Source organism: Sprattus sprattus (assembly GCF_963457725.1).
Source record: "Sprattus sprattus genome assembly, chromosome: 4".
In the NCBI taxonomy this organism is placed as follows: Eukaryota; Metazoa; Chordata; class Actinopteri; order Clupeiformes; family Clupeidae; genus Sprattus; species Sprattus sprattus.
Genome location: NC_137923.1, coordinates 25,836,097 through 25,856,865, shown reverse-complemented (window position 1 = coordinate 25,856,865; position 20,769 = coordinate 25,836,097). Strand labels below are relative to the sequence as shown.

The following is a 20,769-nucleotide window of genomic DNA, read 5'->3' as shown; positions in this document are numbered from 1 at the left end:
TCTATGGAAAAAGTGGCTAACGGTGACAGGAGTGAAATCTCGAAGGAACAGAAGCCATATTAAAGCCCAGACCAAATGACAGTGACAATGTCCAAAATGGAACACTCCAGTCCCCATTATGTGACACACTTAGGAGAGACAAAGTTGTCATTCTCGGAGATCGCTCAACTTTCTTTGGAGAGGAGCAGTAGTTATAAAAGCAACATGTGGTTAGTGGTGATTTCCAGAGCGGTATTCATGCAGATAGGCAAAGACATGTTAACAGTGATGTATACTGATGAATATTGCAACATCAAAGTACGTAAAGAAATGAATCTGACATGAACACAATTTAATCTATCCACAACAGGAACACTTACAAAAACATTGGTTTTATGCAAAAGATGAAACTTGAAAATGTCTTACGCATTTCATCACAGGACAAAAATCCAGAGTCTACTGTACCAACACTGAATGTCATATAACTTATGGAAATGGTGAACATTCAAAGAATATATTACATTTTCCGACCACAGACATGAGGTTTCGTGTCCATGTATGATGAATGACCATTAGATTAAAAAGAAATGGTTTTGCAGACGAAAATCCGACTCCGACTAGACAGCCGTTGTGCTTTAAGGTTCAATGACACTGATGATTAAAACTTCAGATGACCAAATGAACGAACAAAAATTACAAGAAACTTCTTCATCTTTCTGAGCTCTGTCATGGAAAGGCACGCCAGTGAATGCAATGCATGTCAAGCATACAATTATTGCTTTTCATAAAAACACTGTAGTTGGTAACATAACAGATCCATATTTGAGGAACTGAGGAAGTCATGTCTCTCTGAAAATTGTCTCAATCATATCAAAAGAACCAAGGGAATTGTCTCTCATTTTCTGTAAGAATCCCTTTTGTAAAGACCTTTTTTGTGGAACAGAAAAAAATCCTTTCTTTCTTTCTTTTTCCCTCTCATTCTCTTCTCGCCACAAGGACTGTTCAATGAGGGCACAGTTGAGCTAGTGTTGGGGCACCATTTTGACAGTCTTTATTTCGGCTATATGGGAGGACTTCTGGATGATACAACTGGTTGTCCCTGTGGCTGCCGTCCCTCCTTCTTTCCCCTGGGTAGCCATGTTTGTCAAGGCCATGGCAGCGTGGATCTCCTTCCAGTACGTCTCGTCTTTCCCTCTCCCACCCTCCTTTCGCTTATAACTGCCATGGGGAGAAAATGGGAGAAGAGGCTGTTAGTGAAGCACCAGTTTGACATCACACGCATGTTCAAATGATAGGAACTAAGAAATAATAAATAATAAATCCTCACTATCCACACTTGCACTTCTCCAACTGATTTTATGTGTTCTACCCCCTGAATAAAGAAATGTGCTAATTAGCAAACATAGGAGAGGACCTCTGGTTTTTGCTTCTAAACTAAAAGGGCATGACACACACAATGTACTTTCTCACCTGTCACATTTGTTTGAGCTGCAGTCCAATGGCTCTGTGAAGGAAACAGAAGAGTTTAACATTAAATTCACTGCATGGCCATTTGAATTCTACTTGAAAATGTCTTCTGTCTCATGTGTAAGCTTTTATTAGGGAAGACATCCTATTCATTAAGAAAGAAACCACTCGCAGAAAATTTCAAAGTATAATGCAATCAATTCACATTAACGGTTCAGTTATTTCAGCCGTCAAACCCGAACGGCCCCAGAATGGCTTTTAACAGCTAATGTCAGGTGCCTGTGTCTTACGTCATGATAATTCCTGAACAACTACACAGCAGGGAAAAATAGGGACAGTTAGTCTCCGAGCGCATCTCACTGGTGACATTTTACAGCGCTCAAAGGACTCCGAGTTGAAAATAGTTCTGCTCGAAGAAAAATGTAATAACTTAAGGGATGCAAATGAGCTGTGTAGCGCTGGAACAAAACGCCCGTGATGCTGACACATTGCAGATATCATTTTTCCGTCTCAAAAGCACTGGAGAAACATAATTGCATTTATTTTGGCGGGAGCTACCGAGTCCAGCCAAGGCTGGCACACTTTTCTCCTTGGCTCTACAGTGGAACTCACGCACACTTGCACACTTACAATTCTAAATGCATATGTATGTATACATATATACAGCAAGACAATATAGCCTACATATAATGCACATCCAAGTCTCCTGGTTGCCTTACATATGAAATGCACACACGCACACACGCACACACAAACACACACACACACACACACACACACACAGAATTTATATATATACTGTATATATAGAGAACCTAATTTTAGTGTTGCAAAATTATAGTAAGAAAGTAAGAAAACACTTTAACAACATTATTTCCCCACCACCTCCTTCAACTGACAACAATTACAAAGACGTTTGAATGGATCGCACTGTAACAAGGGTAAATACAGTTTTTTGTGTTCTGCTAAAAGTTCTGCATTTATGTTCTTGTGTTCATTAAGGTAAAGCTGCTAAAATTGACTAAAGCTCTGAATTATTGAATTGGGAATGATTCAATACCTAGAATTTCATAAGGAATAATTTCATGATACTTCAATGTATTCTAACATATACAATATATGTTGAGCATTGTTGAGAAATCTGCATGCACTTGTGACTTGCTCCTGCTTTAAAGCTTAGACAGGCTGCTCTAAGGTCAGCGTGAGTGATGTAACTGGGCCACCAGTTAAAACACTTAAGACAGAGTTACTGGCTTTACCTTAAATCTCTACCTTTTTGTTACCACAAGATCTTTCAAAGAGTGTGGGTAAAATGCATATGCACTGCCACGCAAGACTAACAGTTCTGAGCCCCCTCTTTGGCACATATACAATTAGGGGGCCAGGCTACACTAAGCTCCTTGATTTTCAGAGCTCTGCACTCTTTTGAGAGCGATCCAGATTGGTGGAGAGGAAAATATCTTTAGGGAACCATAGGGAGAAAAACTGGAAACTAATACATAACAAAACAGAGTTTTCAATATACTTCGCCTGAAATACATTCAAGGCAGATTCTTAAAACATCTGTCCTGCCAAGAACTACTGTGAACCATTAATAAATAATTTACCATTTGCTTCTATGAGCTACTGAATGTCTCACAGATCAAACTAGCTGTAGCTCTGTGGCACTTCGGACACACTTTACTTTCAGGGGGAAATATTTGGGAAAGGGGAAGATCATTTTTTTTTTAAAAGATAATAAACTTCCTCTTCATTTTTTAAGATTAAAAACATTCCTCTCTCCCTCAAGTTCGTTGATTTCATTTAATGAATATTTAACTGAATAAATTAACATTAATAAAATGCTTTATTAGTCTCAGGCAATCTCCAGTGCCTCTACAAAGGCCCTTGTTAGAAAGCAGCTTAAAAACAGTGCATTTTGACAGTGGTAATAGTGGTACAGTAGGAATGCCTCTGAATGCGATCCAACACACACACACACACACACACACACACACACACACACTACACACACACACACACACACACACACACACACACACACACACACACACACAAACACACACACACACACACACACACACACACACACACACACACACACACACACACACACACACACACACACACACGTGCGTACACACACGTACACACACACAAAACCTGACCTGGCCTTTAGTTTCACACCCTATTGCCTTAACTAAACACTGGCCATATTGCGAGGTCTCAGGTTGCCTCCCCTGAGTGCTCTAATGACCCTAAATGGCTTTCTGCACCTCAAGGTTTACTCTTTCTCTTAAGTCCTGTCAGTGCCCCTCTTGTTCTCCGCAGACAGTAGTAGCCTATGAAGAAAAGATCATAACTGAGCCTCGGTCCAAACTAGGGTGGACACATTGAAGATAACATGGCAGCATTGATTTTTAATGTACTTTTCTCACTTTTCTTGCCAGTGAATTTGGAGAACTGCCTTCAAATGGACCGGTCTCATGCATGAGCTGATCCATTTGTAGCTGGGAAATGTGAAGAATCCACTCTTTCCTGTTCATCTCCAACATCCTTTTTAAAAAAAATGTTTTATTTCCATGCCCAAATGCTACACAGGAAACTATGTGTCTGTGTGGTGTCAGCCCTAATTTCATATATGCTTGCACAACGAAACACATTAGCTGTCCCAGATCTATGGAAAGTCTCTTTATGGTTCTTTTACTCTGGGGTAGAGTAAATGCTTGGAGTAAACAGTGTGAAAGTTTTCATAGTTCTCCTGTGCCATAGTTCCACTCTGCTTTGAGTAAAATGTTTCCACTGACATTCCAGGATGATGAAATTTTCAGCAGGTTAAGTGCAACGGCAAAAATACTCCAGGTCTCAATAACTGCCAGACAGCAACCGAATATGAATGCTGCATACGAGTCTCTGTGGCCCAGCTAAATAGAAGTATTAATTTAACACATTTCTTAGCAGTGCCACTCTTGACTCTCTTGTCAGTAGTCCGTGTAATTTAGATCAAGACTTAATGATAAGACGTTCGCTGTCAGCATCTGTGAGTGCCAGGAGAAATAATTATGATTTTACTATATGTAGTAACAAGGGAAATACCACAAACAAGAAAGCTTTAAATGCTTAACAAGACAATACTGCTTTGCTTGATGTGTCAAGTCAGCCAGGCATCAAACAAACTCATTATTAAGTATGTCTGTCTTTGCCTCTTCTCATTTACAGTAGTTGAGAAATATTTACACATAAGTGACCATCTTACATAGAAATGTATAATTCTGAAGGGGCCAAATGTTTCTAAAAGTAATATTCCCCACGATTTCCTACAGCCGTACTTTTAATCGTAATTAGTGTGCTTGCCCGAAGGGAAGCACAGTATTGTTATCGTCAAGTTTTCTTTATTTATTAGTGTGCTTGCCCGAAGGGAAGCACAGTATTGTTATCGTCAAGTTTTCTTTATTTATTCTCCCCGTTTTTCTTGCAGCTAACTACTCCTCGCCCGTTTGAGATAGAGACGCCATTCAAACACCGAAATGTCCGGCTCGATCCGGTGCAAGCCGCTATGACTTTTCGTGGCGGTACTCCTTGCCACTCCTTTTTTATTCCTCTTTTTCATCACCTTTTTCTCTCATTGACTAACATGGTGAAAGGTTGAGCCATTGTGACGTCACCCACTAAGGCGAAGCTCTGTATTCTCCTGTAACGGCCGTTGACGGCCAGCGACGACCAGCATACAATCATGGATATAAACACTAGAAAAGCTGTTGCTGAACTTCATCTACACACCTGATTTAATTCTTTAAGCCTTATTGAACATATTTTTATCTTAAAAGCTATATATTTGTATTTAACTATTTTGAGAAATGATCACGTCGTTATTACGTGATGTGCCTTCGCTGCAGAACAGGATGGTATAAGAGAAAGAGAGCGGAGATTCTCCTAACTAGCTGGCTAATGTAGCCATCCCATTTAAGCTATTCATATTACCGCTAAGCTATTTGTGACATTGGTAATTATACAGTATAATTTGTTACATTTCACTCTCAATATTTCCCGCTACAAACTGCTTAGTATTCCACTTTGTAGCCTTCTCTAATCACTCGATTACCTCAGCCAGCCAGATCGGCAAAATGACAGCACCGAAACGTCCACGTATGTTTACCCTGAAGGGAGAAGTAGTGCTTTGCCAAATTGAGCCAGAGATTTTCGAGTCGAATGACAACGAAACTAATGTAAGTTGTAAAATGAATGTTGATGGATAACAACCTAAATCTGAGCCATAGTTGCCAACTCTGGCATCTACAACATTTCTGATTAGCTACGCTAATTTGACTCACAGAGCCTAGTTTGTGTTGATGCGCCGGTCAGTGTCTTTCAATAGAGAGTTAGCCTACACAGCCTCTTACTCTATAAAACATTAAAGCAAATATGGCGATTATTATTTACCTTATCTGCTGGTAACCATAGAAGATCGTGAAGTAGGCCTACTAGTGATTTGAGTCCAAGCCCATATGTATTGTAGATGAGGTAATCCACTTGGTGCTAGCAAGCACATCAAAACTCCAGTCAAAACGATGGTCTGTCGACAACGCAGATTTCGCTAGGATGTTTATCCTACTTGTAACTTGTTGGTTGCTAGAAAGCTCTCTGAACATATGACCGGTCTTACTATACTGTGTTAGTACACAGAGTATTCCTATTTTATGGACTGCATGGCTTATGAACAAAGCTCATGTAAAGTGACATTTCTAGTAACGTAATCTTGGAATGTAGCCTGGCTCGCGTCGCTGTCATTCTTCCACACTGTCAGTGGACGAGCGTTGGCTCACTGTAGATTCACTTTGTTTGCGTTATTTCAGTGTAGTATTTTTTTATATATTTAATTTTGCAATTAGGCTATATAGGCTGTCAAAAAGGTGTTGTATCGCTATGGCAGGGTTACATGAAGTAAATATGAATGTAATAGGCTACTTTGTGCTACTGAATAATGCAGCTGAGATAATAAAGTCTTTGGAAGATGTTTTGTGTCATGTCTATAGGTTTATGTCTGTAAATGTGAAATGGTTAGTAATAGTATTGTAGTGTGCTCAGTTTTCGAAAACTAGACTGAAACTAAGAAGGATAACTATGACTAAATGTGACTAAAACTAATATGCATTTTTGTCTTAAGACTGAATCTAAAATAGCTGCCAAAATGAACACTGATAGGGGACCCCTTAATCTGCAATGCATGGTTGCTAGCTCTAATCAGATGTACTAACTAGGTTTATAAGAGAAGACTAACTTTTTATGCCAACGAACACACTAGACCCTTTCACAATAAACAAGCAAACATGAGAGAAAAACAGAGCAAGCACACTCTCGCAGTTCGATCACGAAACGCATTCTAGTTACAGTAAGAACTATTATGTATGTCTGAGTAGAATACACTGAAGTGTTGTTTATAGTGAGTTAAATATATTCTCAATACAATATGTCCTCCAAAATCAATATATTCTCTCAATGTTTAAAAAAACCCTTCATAATAATAAAAACATTGGTGTATACTATTATATCATTTCCTAATATATTAACCATACATTAGTATTTTCTACCTATTGTAATTTGTACCTTTCGGGTAAACATTGTGTGTATATACCCATTAAGTATAGAATTATAGATACATTAGGCACCAATGTGAGTCATTTCATTCAAAATGTCCAAATTATTAATGACAAGTCTTTGCGTTAAGCAGGTACCTGCCACTTACAACTGTAGTCTCTTTTTCCTTTTCTGCCTGACTTGCTAACCCTGGCCTACTGGTACAGGAGGCGGTGGTGATTCAAACCATTTGCAGCTTATACCTGGCAGTGGAAAATAGTATTCTCAGGCATTCCTTAATTGTCTCTAAAGAGGGCAGTTCCATGATGGCAAATATACAAAACCAACAGACAGAAGAACATGTTAAGTCGCTAGGGTGAAAATTATGTAAACGATAAATTAGACCAATTACTTTGGCAAAATGGGGCTCTAGCGGGCGTCAAACATCAGCAGGTGTTCCTATACACTGGTCTGTTGAGCAACTTTCCACATTCAAACAGCAACACAGCAACTGAGGCCGTGAGCCCGCCATTTCTAACCAACTCAGTGTGTCCAAAGGCATGCAGCAGCAACGTCACTGTCATTGAACTCCCAGAATCCTCCGAGAGATAAAAACAACCATATATGTGGACCAAAGGCTCTTACCAGCTCTGTAGACACGGTTGGCCTCAACTTCAGACAATGAGGGCAGGAGGAGGTCATCGTCATACTCGTTGGAGCTAAAGGATCCTGAGTGGTTCCTCCGTCGGGAGTCCATGACTTTGTCTGAGGCCATGACATGGTGTAGGGAGTCGTTCAGGTAACGGTTTAGCAAGCTGCTTTTGTATTTGGGGGGGGAGACATAATCATCACAAAGGGCGGAGTCAGTCCTGAGCCCCGCCCCCTTCGCCCGCCTGTCCTGTTGGATAACGCTTTGGTACGATGGTCGGCTGAACTCTCCATCACCAGACGGCATCCGGGAGGCATTCTCACCATCTGAAGGCAGGACAGGGCAGGGTAATCTTCAGGCAGTTCATAAAATGACAGTGCAGGCACACACACACACATGCACACAGTTGTACAAGTTCATTCAACCAATGCACATGCAAAGTCACACATACATAAACCAGGGTTCCCACTCAAAGTCAAATATAAAATTCCATGATTTTCCATGACTTTCCAGACCCAAAAAACTGAATTTCCATGACCACTTCCGTAAAAAGAAATGTTAAAAAGTGTAAAAACTGAAGATTATATTCACCCCTAGAGCAGTTCTTTGCCTATACGAAGCTTTACACAACCAGATATGTAAAACTTAACTTTAAATGTCAAAAACAACCACCCTTCTTGGCTGAAATTTGAGATTTGCCAAACAAAACCAATGCCAATATTTGTGACTGACACCACCAACGTCACCACTGAAGCACTGTCGAAGCGTTCATGAACACACCAGACCGTATAGCTGGCTAAACACCAGACCGTATAGCTGGCTAAAAAAGACAACAGTCCATGATTGGTGGTTTGCTAACATCAACTTTTAAATTGATGTTCATCAAACCACTAACTTTACTGTGCATATTCCGTCAGATTTGCAAAGTGTATGAAACAAAGTTGTACACAAAACTAAAAAGTAAAGCAACAAAATGCACACGAGTTTTGCTTCTACACAACTGTTAAGAAAATTCCATGATATTCCAGGACTGTGCATGCAAAATGGTAAAATTCCATGACTTTCCAGGTCTGAAAAAACTTTTATGAAATTCCATGACCCGTGGGAACCCTGATAAACACACCCACACACCCACTCCCTCACAAACACACCCCCACACACATACACATGCGCACACACAAACACACACACACACACACACACACACACTACCTTCGGAGTTTGTGTCGTCACTGCTGATGCTGAGTCTTTCGGCGTTGCCCTGCACATATTTGTTGTATAGTTTGATGCGTAGAGCCCAGCTAAGGTCAGGCTGTCTAACTGTGTTCTTCAGCCTTCGTCGTGCATTAGCAAACCAGTTAGACACCTTTGAAACATATCATAAACTCAATTACTGTGCACCTTGAAAGACATGGCACAGGACGCACTGAACAAAGCATCCTGGCCATACACTGTTACAAATGCTGTAAGGCCATTCATTTACAACCCAAGTTTTAAAAGTATCTCCAAAGAAAACACGATACCTATGGTTCACCCTTTAGCCCCGTAAAGATTCCATTATTTATTTATTTATTTTTCTCAGAAAAGTTGAGAATGAACCATAAGCTTGCTGCCAGGAACCACCAAATGGTTCATCCTGTGTAACACACACTCCACAGAGGTGTGCTCAAAGGTGCTAAGATGCGACCATATTCCCATGTCCTACATCCCAACCAACCTGCACAAGAGTCATATGGGACCCCAGGGCCAGTAGGATCTTCTCTGTTTTGGTGGGGTAAGGGTTGTCTCTGTGCTTGTAGAGCCACTGTTTGAGAGGACGGGCCATGTCCTGGAGAGCCTGCCGCTTGTGCCGAACCTTCCCCGCACCAGACCGTGACCTGTGGGCAGCGAAGAAGGCTCATTGGACTGTCACAATTTTCACAAATCACTTGCAAAATGTCACTGCCTTATCTTGCCTGCTTCAATAATCATGATTACCCGTGCTTCCAGACTTGTTCTGCACAAGCATTTGCTATCATTTTGTTGAAAGATTTGTCAGGGTTTTTTTTTCTTCAGGAGCTGCTTAAGCATGGCTTTGCCTCTATATGCTAACCCTAACCCTACATGATCAGCAGAGGTCACTGTGGAGCTAGCTCTCTACATTGCTATGATATTTGGTGCTCTGACTGCAACACAATGCTATGTAAATGCAACACATTCCCTTCCACCTCTGGCTAGCCAAGGGGTCACACTCTGCCAATATTTACCTTGTAATGCTGATCTGTATGTACAGCCTGAAGACCATTTACTTTCATGTAAAGCATTTGGCACATATATCCATTTATATTAATGTATGCCCACCTAGAGAAATATTCCGCTGGCTGAATCATTAGTCTGCTTGCTCTTTTATACCCTCCCAAAGCACTACTGAAACTGTAAACTGATGTAAAGTTTCTGTTTGGCAAAGCGTTAGACCAAACATTAGTCACCCTTTTTGACATAAGCATGAAGAAACACATGAGAATATACACACAGACACACACACACACACACAGACACACACACACACACACACACACACACACACACACACACACACACACACACACACACACACACACACACACACACACACACACACACACACAATACTTCTCTAATGTAATTAAATGAAAACATAAACTGCAATTCTATCAAGTTAATTGTAAAAATGTAATCAGCCGCATGGTCTGATACCAGTTCCAACATGCCAAATGAAAAGCACAAACACACATAATTCTGTCATTCTATTCTTTTTGGCTGTCTGACAACATATTTATAGTGACAAAAGCATCCATTACATACCCACTCTTCCTGTGCTTGACAGAAGGCTCGTCATCAATAACTTTGTGATTTGACAACAAATCTGAATGCTGTCCTTCGATAACTTCCAAATAGTTCAGGCTCTTCATCTCCACCTCTTTAGCATTCTTTTCAAACATAATATGGTTATCAAATGTATTGAAAATCACCGCACTCATTTTTATATTACAATACTAAGCCTTTTTTATAAGATGCAAAGTTGTGCGTCACAGTCCAGGTGGCGAGCCTACGGAAGAGGGAGGTAATTAGACCATTTACGCATTATAAAGTACTATTTTGAACATTTAAAGAATATTTTAAAAATGATCTATGCGTGCATACGTCAAACTGAGAGCAAACAGATGTAACACGCCCAGTGCCTAAATAAAAGTGTATCAACATTTACCTTGAGTTCACAAACGTTGAAAATTCATCAGAACAAAAGTTAAATTGGCACAACCCATAGAATCCTTCAAGATTGGTACTCCAAGATAATCACGGTAGTTCACAGCATGGGCTTCTGTTCATCTATCTTGAAGAAAGAGCTGAATGTAATCCTGTCACGGACTGAGTCCTAGCGCGCAGTCTGACCCCCTTTGAACATCCTCCCTCTGTGAAGACAGAATGTTGGTGTGCGTGTGCTGTGCAATCTTCGACAGTCCCCCTACTTTATTCAACATAACGATGGTGGTAATGCGCCCCGGAAAATGAATACGGTGTCCATCTCATGTTTCCCAGCGAAAATGAGCAGCCCCTGAATTTACATGGGAATGATGAATGCCTGTTCCTCGGCGCAGGTGAGAAAGTCGAGTATCGCGGAGCTACTGTATGTCTGGCTGTTAGGTCGCTGGAGTTCAGCCATAGACCTGCAGCTCAGGGGAGCGTTTGCCGTTCAGCAGGGACAATTCATCCCAGTCTTGCTTTATGAATAGTATTTTTTATCTCGGTACAGCATCAGCCCAGCTCGGCTCCAACAGCTCGGCGAGGGAGTTAAGTGCAGATGAAAATAGCAGGCATTGTTCGAAATTTTACTTTCACAACATTGTTATTCGCTCTGACTGAGAGCAAATATGTATCTACGATGTATCTAAAACATACTGTATGTATGTCTTTCTGCCTGCATGTATTCCTTTTTAATACTTAAAGTGATAACTGTAGTGTTTGTCTTCCCCCTTACCGGTTAAACAGTCACTGCCGAAGTAGAGTGTTGTGCTCAGAGAGTTCAGTCTATCAATTAAATAATGGCATGTGGTGTAAGAACTGATAGTCCTTCATCTACGATGTCCTCTTGACGCACTTGTAAGTCTAATCATAATTCTAGCCAGTCTACAGACTTGCCTGTGTCAGAGATCCTTTGTATTTCAGCTATAGCATTTAAAGTCCCCATACAACACCTTAAACTCCATCAATTCCACTGTGGTTGAGGCATATAACAAACCACACACCATAATAAATTATCCTCCCTCTGCGATCAACTGGCCATAGCACTTGTTGACATTAACCATGCACAGTCTATGCTCTTGCTCAGGAGATAATTTCAGGAAAAGATTCGGGTTAAGTCTGTTTGCATTGGTGCAATGCTTGAAATTGAAAAGTGTTCCGCATGATGGGCAACTGTTGATTTCCCTTCTTGTTTTTGGAAATCCAAGCCTGTTTTGATAGACCTGAATATGTTTGCACAGAGTAAGGAAACCATTAATCATGTGGTCTGTGTCTTTCCTTTGATTCTCTCAGACAAGGACACCATTCATCCAGATTCAACAGACATTCTCAAAAACACTCCCTTGAAAACTGATCAACTGTCTCACCTTGAAATACCATGTATACAGCCCACCATTAAGCTCCCGCATCTGAAAATGGAATAGAAGATAATAACTCTTAGAGATATCCTAAATATCTGGATGAGCTGAAATTGTTAATATCTTAATGACATTAATACCTGTTCATTACAATCCAGATTCCATACTGAAACACATGGTGTGGATGTCTTCTAGATGTGACAAAAAGCCCTTTTAGATGAAGCTAAGTCCTTTTGTTGCCTATAAACCTGAGTGGATTTAGGACAACATGAGATCTCAGCAGCAACACTTATTCAAAGGTATTAACCACAAACATGTTTGCCAGAAATATGGCAGACAATAAAATGAGCTTAAAGGGGAATATAATGTATTTTTTGATGAGGGTTTTAGTCACAGTTTGATCGCAGTTAGTTGTCATACGCTTAACTTGATTTATCTTTGACACACTCTGAGTCAGTCAAATATTGTTCTCTCTCTGTCTCTCTCTCTTTGTCTGTCTCTCTCTCTCTCTCTCATAAAGTCTACAGAAGAAGCGTCATCAGCTGCTCACTAACTCTTAACCAAATCCACATGTCTTATCTAAATAACCAGCACGCCTGGGCCTATCACATTTCTTCATGGCGTTTGCCAAACATACGGATTAGCTTGTCATTGGTTTAGACATACATATGTTAGGCAAATTGGCATTGACATATTAAATATTGGTACCATTTGTGTCAGAGAAATACAATTATGCTCAGCCCCACTGCGTGATTCTGCTGGATGCTCTGCCTTCTTTATTTTAGTAATCCCATTGTATTGTATTTGTCCTTGAGCTACAAAAATAGTGTAAAAGAAACGTCAAATGAAATTACACAACAGCTGCACAGCTCTAACCCATGAGGCATCATTTTGATTAAGCGCTGCAGATTTTTCACTTCCACCAGGTGTTAAACAAGTAAGCACATACATCAGTTTCACTGGAAGCTAAGGCATCGTTACTTAGAGGCACTTTGATGTTTTTTCCATGGTGTCTGAGTAGCTCATGGTTTTTGTTCTAATGAGTTAAAGTGTAGAAGACTTGAGATACTGTATGAAATAAACAAAAGTATCATGCCAGCTACATGACAAGACCAATATGATTTCCATGTGTTCAACCAAGAAACCTTGTCTGCTGTTGTAATCACTGAAACAATCTCTAATCAAAATGTCTCCATGACTAACGGAATATTAAGTTCCATTAGGATGGGCCTTTACGTCATGTATTTTCAGCCTTTTTAACAAGTCAATCAAGGATTACTGATCTCTGTGGGGTCTAGCATGCATGCTGTCATCCGTGCATGCTGTTTAGTTCATTGACTTGAGGGACCCCAAACACATCGTTAGATTTAATCTCTTTCTGCAAAAGACAAAAGAAAGTGGATTGAAGTTGTTGTTCCTTGCTCTTTTCTTTCCTTGCTTTTTTTTAAACCAATAAATCTGTGTTCGTGCTGAACACATTACCCAAAATAATCACCAGTCTAGCCTACGCATGATATCACAGAGAAGTGGTCTGTGTTAATTTTTTGACCCACTCCTTCCATGAAAAGGTTCTTCTGGCATGTCTATTGAGGTATTGAGGGTAAGGACACTAAGTGGGACAGATTTAATTCGGTCCAGGGTTTTTGTTGGTGGCTAACTCCGCAGGGTCCAAACCTCATTTCAGTGGCTCATCTCATTTCTCACCTCAGGAGCAGCACAGCTGTCCCGGTCCTCAGCAGCACACCCACCACCAAACAGGAACTACACCACAAGATTAATGGCACCAAAAGCAAATTGTCAGAATGTTTTATTTTTCCCTTTTGACCCACCTTGCGAAGGGTCTTCTTCAGTATATGGAAATAGCAGAGTGCCATGCCCATGTAAAGGATCTTCAGAAATTGGGACGAGTACTAAAGCATTGGAAAAGGAGAGCTGACTACTTTAGGACAAGTTAGTAGTTGCTCAGTGCGGTGGTGTTTGGTGGTTAGTGACCGTGTTTGCTCTCTAATCTAAAAGTGATGTCTGACATTAGACATAGTGCAGCATATCCACATACCGACCTCTGAGAAAGGCAGGCATGAAAGGAATAGAGGCTGTTTATGGAATTAATTAAACATTTAAATAAGGGTTGGCTGACGCTCTATTGAAGTGGTATGTTATTGAAATAAGCTCATACAAGCTATCAGACAATTCCCACTTTTTTAATTTTATGATACTGGAAGTCACTCTGTCCTTTCAGAGCCTCCACCCATGACTCAGTGGTCATGCGTCGGAAAAAAATAAAATGACCCCGCCTTCTGAAGCCTTTCAGCAGATATGACCTCGTGTACCAACACAGACATCAGGGCCATCAAAGAAAGTTTGGGGTTTGTCTCCTCCAGCAGTTTCATGAGCTTTCGGGACCTTTAAGTATAACCGGACCCAGTGACTTGATGATGTTTTGAAACCCTTTTGCATGTCAGTGCAACCATCCTGGCAAAATGGCATGCCCACTTCTTCATAGTAGCTCTTAAAAACAGCCCGGGACAGACGTTACCATGGACCGGCCTGCGCTCTGTGAAATGAAATGGCCATGTTTTCCAATACGAATAAGATGCTCTTTTAAATAGGGGCTTAGGACTTCTTAACTAGAGTAAACACAAGGAAGGGATTTTTATTTGGGATCATTATAATTTTTTTTTTGTGAAATTGTTATTTCAGAGGGCGCCTTCAGAACTCTCTGCTGTACAGTTAATTTATACGACTGTGTTTTGATTCACTGTTACTGTTCCTGGCAGCACAGACTGTGCAGAGTGTCCAAATGTCACTTGACTTTTGGTCTGAAGCCACTGAGTTTTTCAGTCCCAAACATGACATACACTAAAGGTACTATTGTAAAAACCTGCAACTACAACAATATGTTTATTGAATCCTCAGGGAAATCCATCCACCATAATCTGCACAAGGATTATAACTCTACGCTATACTTACATTTTCCATTAAATATTTTGTATTAATTTAGAGTGAGATTTGTGAACTCTTTATTGGAAAATGGGAATATGCCATAGGCTGGTTGCTGTACGTCACATGGAAATTGGAAAATGGTACATATACACTTAAGGCCTTGACAATGGCATGACCTTTTCCCTGCAGTTTTTGCAGGTCTGTATGTAATAATTTGAAACTCTGGTCATTAATAGGCAATCCATCCTTAGTGTTCCACTGAAAAACAAAATAAAACAAAGTTCCCTCTCACTTTGACATTCTCTCACTCCCCCGTTTGAAGCTCATGTTCAGTCCCGTCAGAAGAGCCCGGAGTGCTGCTCCAAACACCCTGGCTGAATTGTCCTTGATCGATAGCTGCGTGAACAAGCTGTGCTGCTCTGTGCCACATCTGCTGTGAAACTCTGCGGGTGTTAAAATACTGTAGTGCCTCTATCATACAATTATGACTTTGTCATCAATCACCATGTCACGCAAATGCATCATTAACTTAACAAATCGCTCCCATATGCCCCCCTCACTGCCCAGTCTCGCCATCCAAGCGCTGTTTGCCCTCCATGTGCCTTTCCCCCAGCACACACACCCTCCGCCATGCACAACCTGCATCCTGTGCTCTGTTTGCACCGTGGCTTTCTTCATGCTTCACAGGCTTCATCCACTGGGTCATGTTTGTTGGGGAGGGTGATCACTGATGATATGCCCTGACTGTGTTCTTATGAGACTTTCTCAATGACTTCATCACTCCGCTGACATGGGCTTTAGCGTCACCGTATGTGCTGTAAACACCACTTCAGACTCCTATGATCCTGCGGGTGCTAATCTAATTTGACAGGCAACAGTTCGGTCATCCCCACCCGCCTGGCCAGCCCTGGCCAGAGGCCTGACATTCTACGTCTGAGTGTGTTCTGTGTTGTAGAACATTAACTTCTCTCCGCCAGGCTTGGGTCCCACGACTTTCGTTAATCCAGGTGATGGCCAATTTTACGGCATTCACACCTAATTGACTCTATTATGCACAGGACTGAGACAGCCCTCCCAAAAAACAGTTCCTCCTCATTATATTCATTGATTGCTGATACACCAGAGGGTAGGCCTTGGTTAATGATCTGTCACGCTTTCAAGTAAAATGTTGGGAAAAGTCCACTGTGATAATTGCAGCTGTTAATGACATCGGTGCTATTTCTCCCTCCTGTGGTAGCGTGACAAAGAAGAGGTGAGTGGATGTTAATGGGGCATAATGGGTCACGCTGGCCCTAATGATGGCATCAGTGGAATTAGAGTTCTCTGGGGGACGTCCCCGATGAGTCACTGTGTTTAGTGTGTCACTGGCCCCCACATGTGTGACACAGCTGTCACCTCAACATGGTGGTGCTGCTGCAGCTGATGCTGTGTATGTGGGACACATCAGCAGCCGTGCACCAAACCAGAGGGGGGCCGCCATATTAACTTGTGTCTTTCACAGGTGTTCTCATGTCATGGCTAAATGTTTCTGGAGATGAATTGGTGGAGAGACATTCTAGCCATGCTGAGGTCCCAAAAACTGTTCAAATGGATACCAACGCTGTACTTCTAAATCATTATAATTAAATTGCCAAGTTGAATTGATTAACTGTAGGCAATTTGGGGATTAACACAATAGATGACCAATGTAAATCTAATTAATTAATTAGATTACAGTCATTCATTAATTTATATTTAATAGTAACATTCAGTGAATGTAATGTATATTGTACAATGTATATTGAAATGTCAACATTTCTTAAGGAAGAACTTTCATGCTGCATGCGTTCAACCCAGACATCCATGGAGCTTGTGACAGACCAAATTAAAAACTACACATTCATCTCACTGGCCTTCATTTCAAGTGGATTTGTTTCTCTTGATTTTCCATCTCTACAATCCTGCAAAGAAATCTACCATTTATACAACATGTGTTAAAACTGAAACAAGTTTATTTTTCCACCTCTACTTGGGACTGCATGGGGATTTCACACCCTCTGATTTCAGTGTAGGTATCAAACCCTGATTGGCTAAATTATTGCAGTCCTCACACATGAAAAACTCCTGCTCCAGTCTTGGCAAGCCTCAGCAACTTCCCAAGCTCCTGATGCGCAGTGTAAACACGGGCCGCACCATTTTGTTAACAGGGCGGCGTGAATTAATGCCCAAGTGAGGATCAGTCCAGATGGCCACTAACCCTTTCCTTGCATAGGAAAATAAACATCCTTAAATCACCATGATGGGAGTTCCTCGAGGTCCAAAAAACACTGAAGTCATGCTAGGAGTCGCACCTCCTTAGAGAACTGCACTTAGACTGCAAGGAATGGACTGCACTAAAAGCAGAAATCTCTTGACATGACATCAAGTGAACAGACACAGAGGTTTTGTATGTCTGGCAAGCAGCCTTTGGAAGTGGCAGGTATGTGATGGTCACAGAGGGCTGCAGTCTGATGCCAGTTTCAGTGTTACTCCACCTGTGAGCTCTCACCTCATAAGTTTGGGCTTTTTTGAAAGCACGTACAGCAACCAACCTATGGCATATTCAGAGGAAATATTCTAAAAGCATCTCTTTGTTCCCTGTTAATTAAAACACTACCACAAAATGTTGGGTGTTTGGAAAAACCTCTGAAGTGTAAGTCTGCAACGGCCAAAGGCGCAGTTACAAAGTTCACAGGAAAGGATATGCCTAAAATAGAAGGCTGTTAACTTGGCAATAAACTTGTGAACATAAATAGAATCATAAGGGGGACATTTTATTTAAAAAGGGACCTAATTGCAACCTTGCAACTATTTTAAAACACACACACATACACACACAAACACACACACACACACACACACACACACACACACACACACTCACACACACACACACACACACACACACACACACACACACACACACACACACACACACACACACACACACACACACACACACACACACACACACACACACACACACACACACACACACACACAACTCAGTTTGTTTGGACTAGTCATGGTTGACCTGGACCTATTTTGGTCTTCTCTGTGAAGCTGTCCCATTTATCTTTGAGTGTCTGTGCTGCCAGGGAGGATCTCCGACTCTCAGAGTCCACCTCTTCTCCTTCCATGCAGATTTTAGGGGTTTCGAGACCACCTATGACCTGGTTGGCTGCTCTGGGATGTTCTCAGTGCCAGAGTCAAAGTCTCATATTGTGCTATTGACTAATAACCATCCCTGCTGTCTTCTCCCTGTAGCTCTGTGCATGATTTCATGAAGTAGCTGGCAAAGGGGTGATGGATAAATAACAACGAAAGCAGGTCATAACAATAAATGTGCAGTAAAAGTGTCAGGAACAGTCAAGTTCAACTGACTCATATTTAGCTTTTCCCAGTTAAGTTCTCCAGTGTTCCTATTTGTGTTTTTGTGTTGTTGCTGTTCAATATCAAAAACAAGCCATTATGATGGAAATTTCTGTCATAAACTGAAAGGAATTAATAATGTTCTTGTGGAAACTATGAGCTATTTTTCCTATGTGTTGCTGGGTACCTGCTTTTTTCTTACCCCTGAATAAAAAACAAAAATAAAAAACATAGCTACATATATACCACTATACAGCAACTATTTGCAATATGTATCATATACAAACTACTCTTCTTTCAACATATTCCTATACGGCTTTTCTCTCAAAACAACTTGGTTCCATCATCTGTCAACCGGGAGCAAAGTCCTGCTGTTGATACACCCACTATGGTCATTCACACCAGCAGCAGTGAATGCACACGGCACATACAGTGCACAGGGGCAGGTCCTGAGGTACAGTAAGAAAAACACATTCCTGTAGTCCCCATGCCAGGAGCTAAAGGCCCCGGTGAGCACTGTGGTCAGAGGTGAACAGCAGGTCTCCCAAGCCCTTTACACTCCCTCCAGTTCTGCCCCATAAAAAGCACAGGCACACACATGCTACCCTGGAAGTTCGGCATTAATAAGACCTGATCGGAAATCGCCATAAATCACAGACTGAGGATACGTGAAAAAGAACAGAAAACTGAGAGAGAAAAGAAATGTTTGTTCCTGTGGTATTGCGAGGTACTGGATGGAGGAGGTGAAATGCGAGTGGACATGTTGAGAGCCACTGATCACTCCGCACCCGTCTGCAGGAGTGATTTGGAGGAGGGTGATTGATGAGCATATTTCTGTGTTATTGTTCAATATTACTCGCAAAGAAGGAGACAAAAACCACCGCTGGCAATGCGGAGGCTGGCGCAAGACTAAGAACAATGCTGTGTCTGTTAAGGAGAGAGAGAGAAGAGAGGTGAGAGTACTCTTGCTTAAAAGTGTGGCCCAGCTGGTTTTTCTTGACCTGTTCAGGAAAGCAGAGTACAGAAAAATGGGTGCAGTTCTCTTATTCACCAGCGGAGGGTGAAATACTTTATGGCACTAAAAAAAGAAGAATACTCACAGCGGCTTTGTGGAGGGGCCATGTGGTAGTACACAAGGATCACAGCATAGTAGTCTAATTCAACAGGATTTATTTGACCATATGTTTTGTTCACTCATGTTAGCATCCGTTTTGATGTTCCTAGTTCAGTTCCACTGCGGAGTTGGTGTGTGTGTGTGTGTGTGTGTGTGTGTGTGTGTGTGAGAGAGAGAGAGAGAGAGAGCCGTATGACCCGCCATAATAATGATTCACTTAATGACAGATTATTTCCCCTCACACAACTAGGACACTCTGGTGACTCATTCATCAGAAATGCATGTGTGGAATATTGATCACTGTTTGCCGCGTCGGAACAGATGCTGCGCCGTGGACCACTCTAGCCTCAAGCCTTTGCTCTTGTCAGTGGAGAGGCCCAGTGGTGCAGTGCAGGGTATACGCAGGTATACGGAGTATACCCACTTCTTTTTCAGTCAGCATTGTGTATACCCACTACTCAAAACAGGGCGTTTATCCTGTGCTGTATGGGTTGCTTAAAAAAATGAAGAGTATACACTTCTCCAGGGACCACTACACCACTGGAGAGGCCCAACGCTGAGCTCTCATCTGGCCTGAACAGGGCCGTGCCACAGAGGGTCTTCCCATTCTGGATCTGTTGTGATTTGGAGATTCCGCTCCCTTAGTGGGACTTCTGCACTTCATGCCCCCATAAATAACACTTCATTAAAGCACTCCAGCTGTCTGAATCATCACACACTTTAAGCTTGTTGCCTTCTGCCAAGAGAGAGGCTGCCTAGGTGACTGCAGTTATGGCCTATACTATACTTTTTGAGGAAAGAGATTGTATTTCTCCAGCCAACACATCAGGCCTACAGTGGATGAAATAAAAACAGGCAGGCACCTGCTTACACCAGTAATCTCAACATAGACTCAAATTTGGATGACAAGAAATGTAATTGCTGTCAGAACAGACAGAACATTCTGAGACGTTCAGAACTGCATAGGAACCACCTCTGGAATCTACCCACAGCTTTCTAGCAAGTCAGAGGAGTTCTAGTGTTCATCATTGTTT

At 41.5% G+C, this 20,769-nt stretch overlaps 1 protein-coding gene across 1 annotated transcript; it reads right to left on the bottom strand.

Annotated features, from left to right (window-relative positions):
* Positions 1 to 556: 556 nt before the first annotated feature.
* On the bottom strand, positions 557 to 11,022 carry LOC308364881 (homeobox protein Mohawk-like). The gene is made up of 7 exons (XM_080838161.1): positions 10,896 to 11,022; positions 10,493 to 10,736; positions 9,387 to 9,546; positions 8,882 to 9,035; positions 7,666 to 7,995; positions 1,450 to 1,483; positions 557 to 1,197 (listed from the first exon to the last, which is right to left on the bottom strand). Exons 2-7 carry the CDS (start codon positions 10,666 to 10,668, stop codon positions 1,002 to 1,004), a joined length of 1,050 nt encoding a protein of 349 aa, XP_080694287.1. The 5' UTR covers positions 10,669 to 10,736; positions 10,896 to 11,022; the 3' UTR covers positions 557 to 1,001.
* Between the last annotated feature and the right edge of the window lie 9,747 nt (positions 11,023 to 20,769).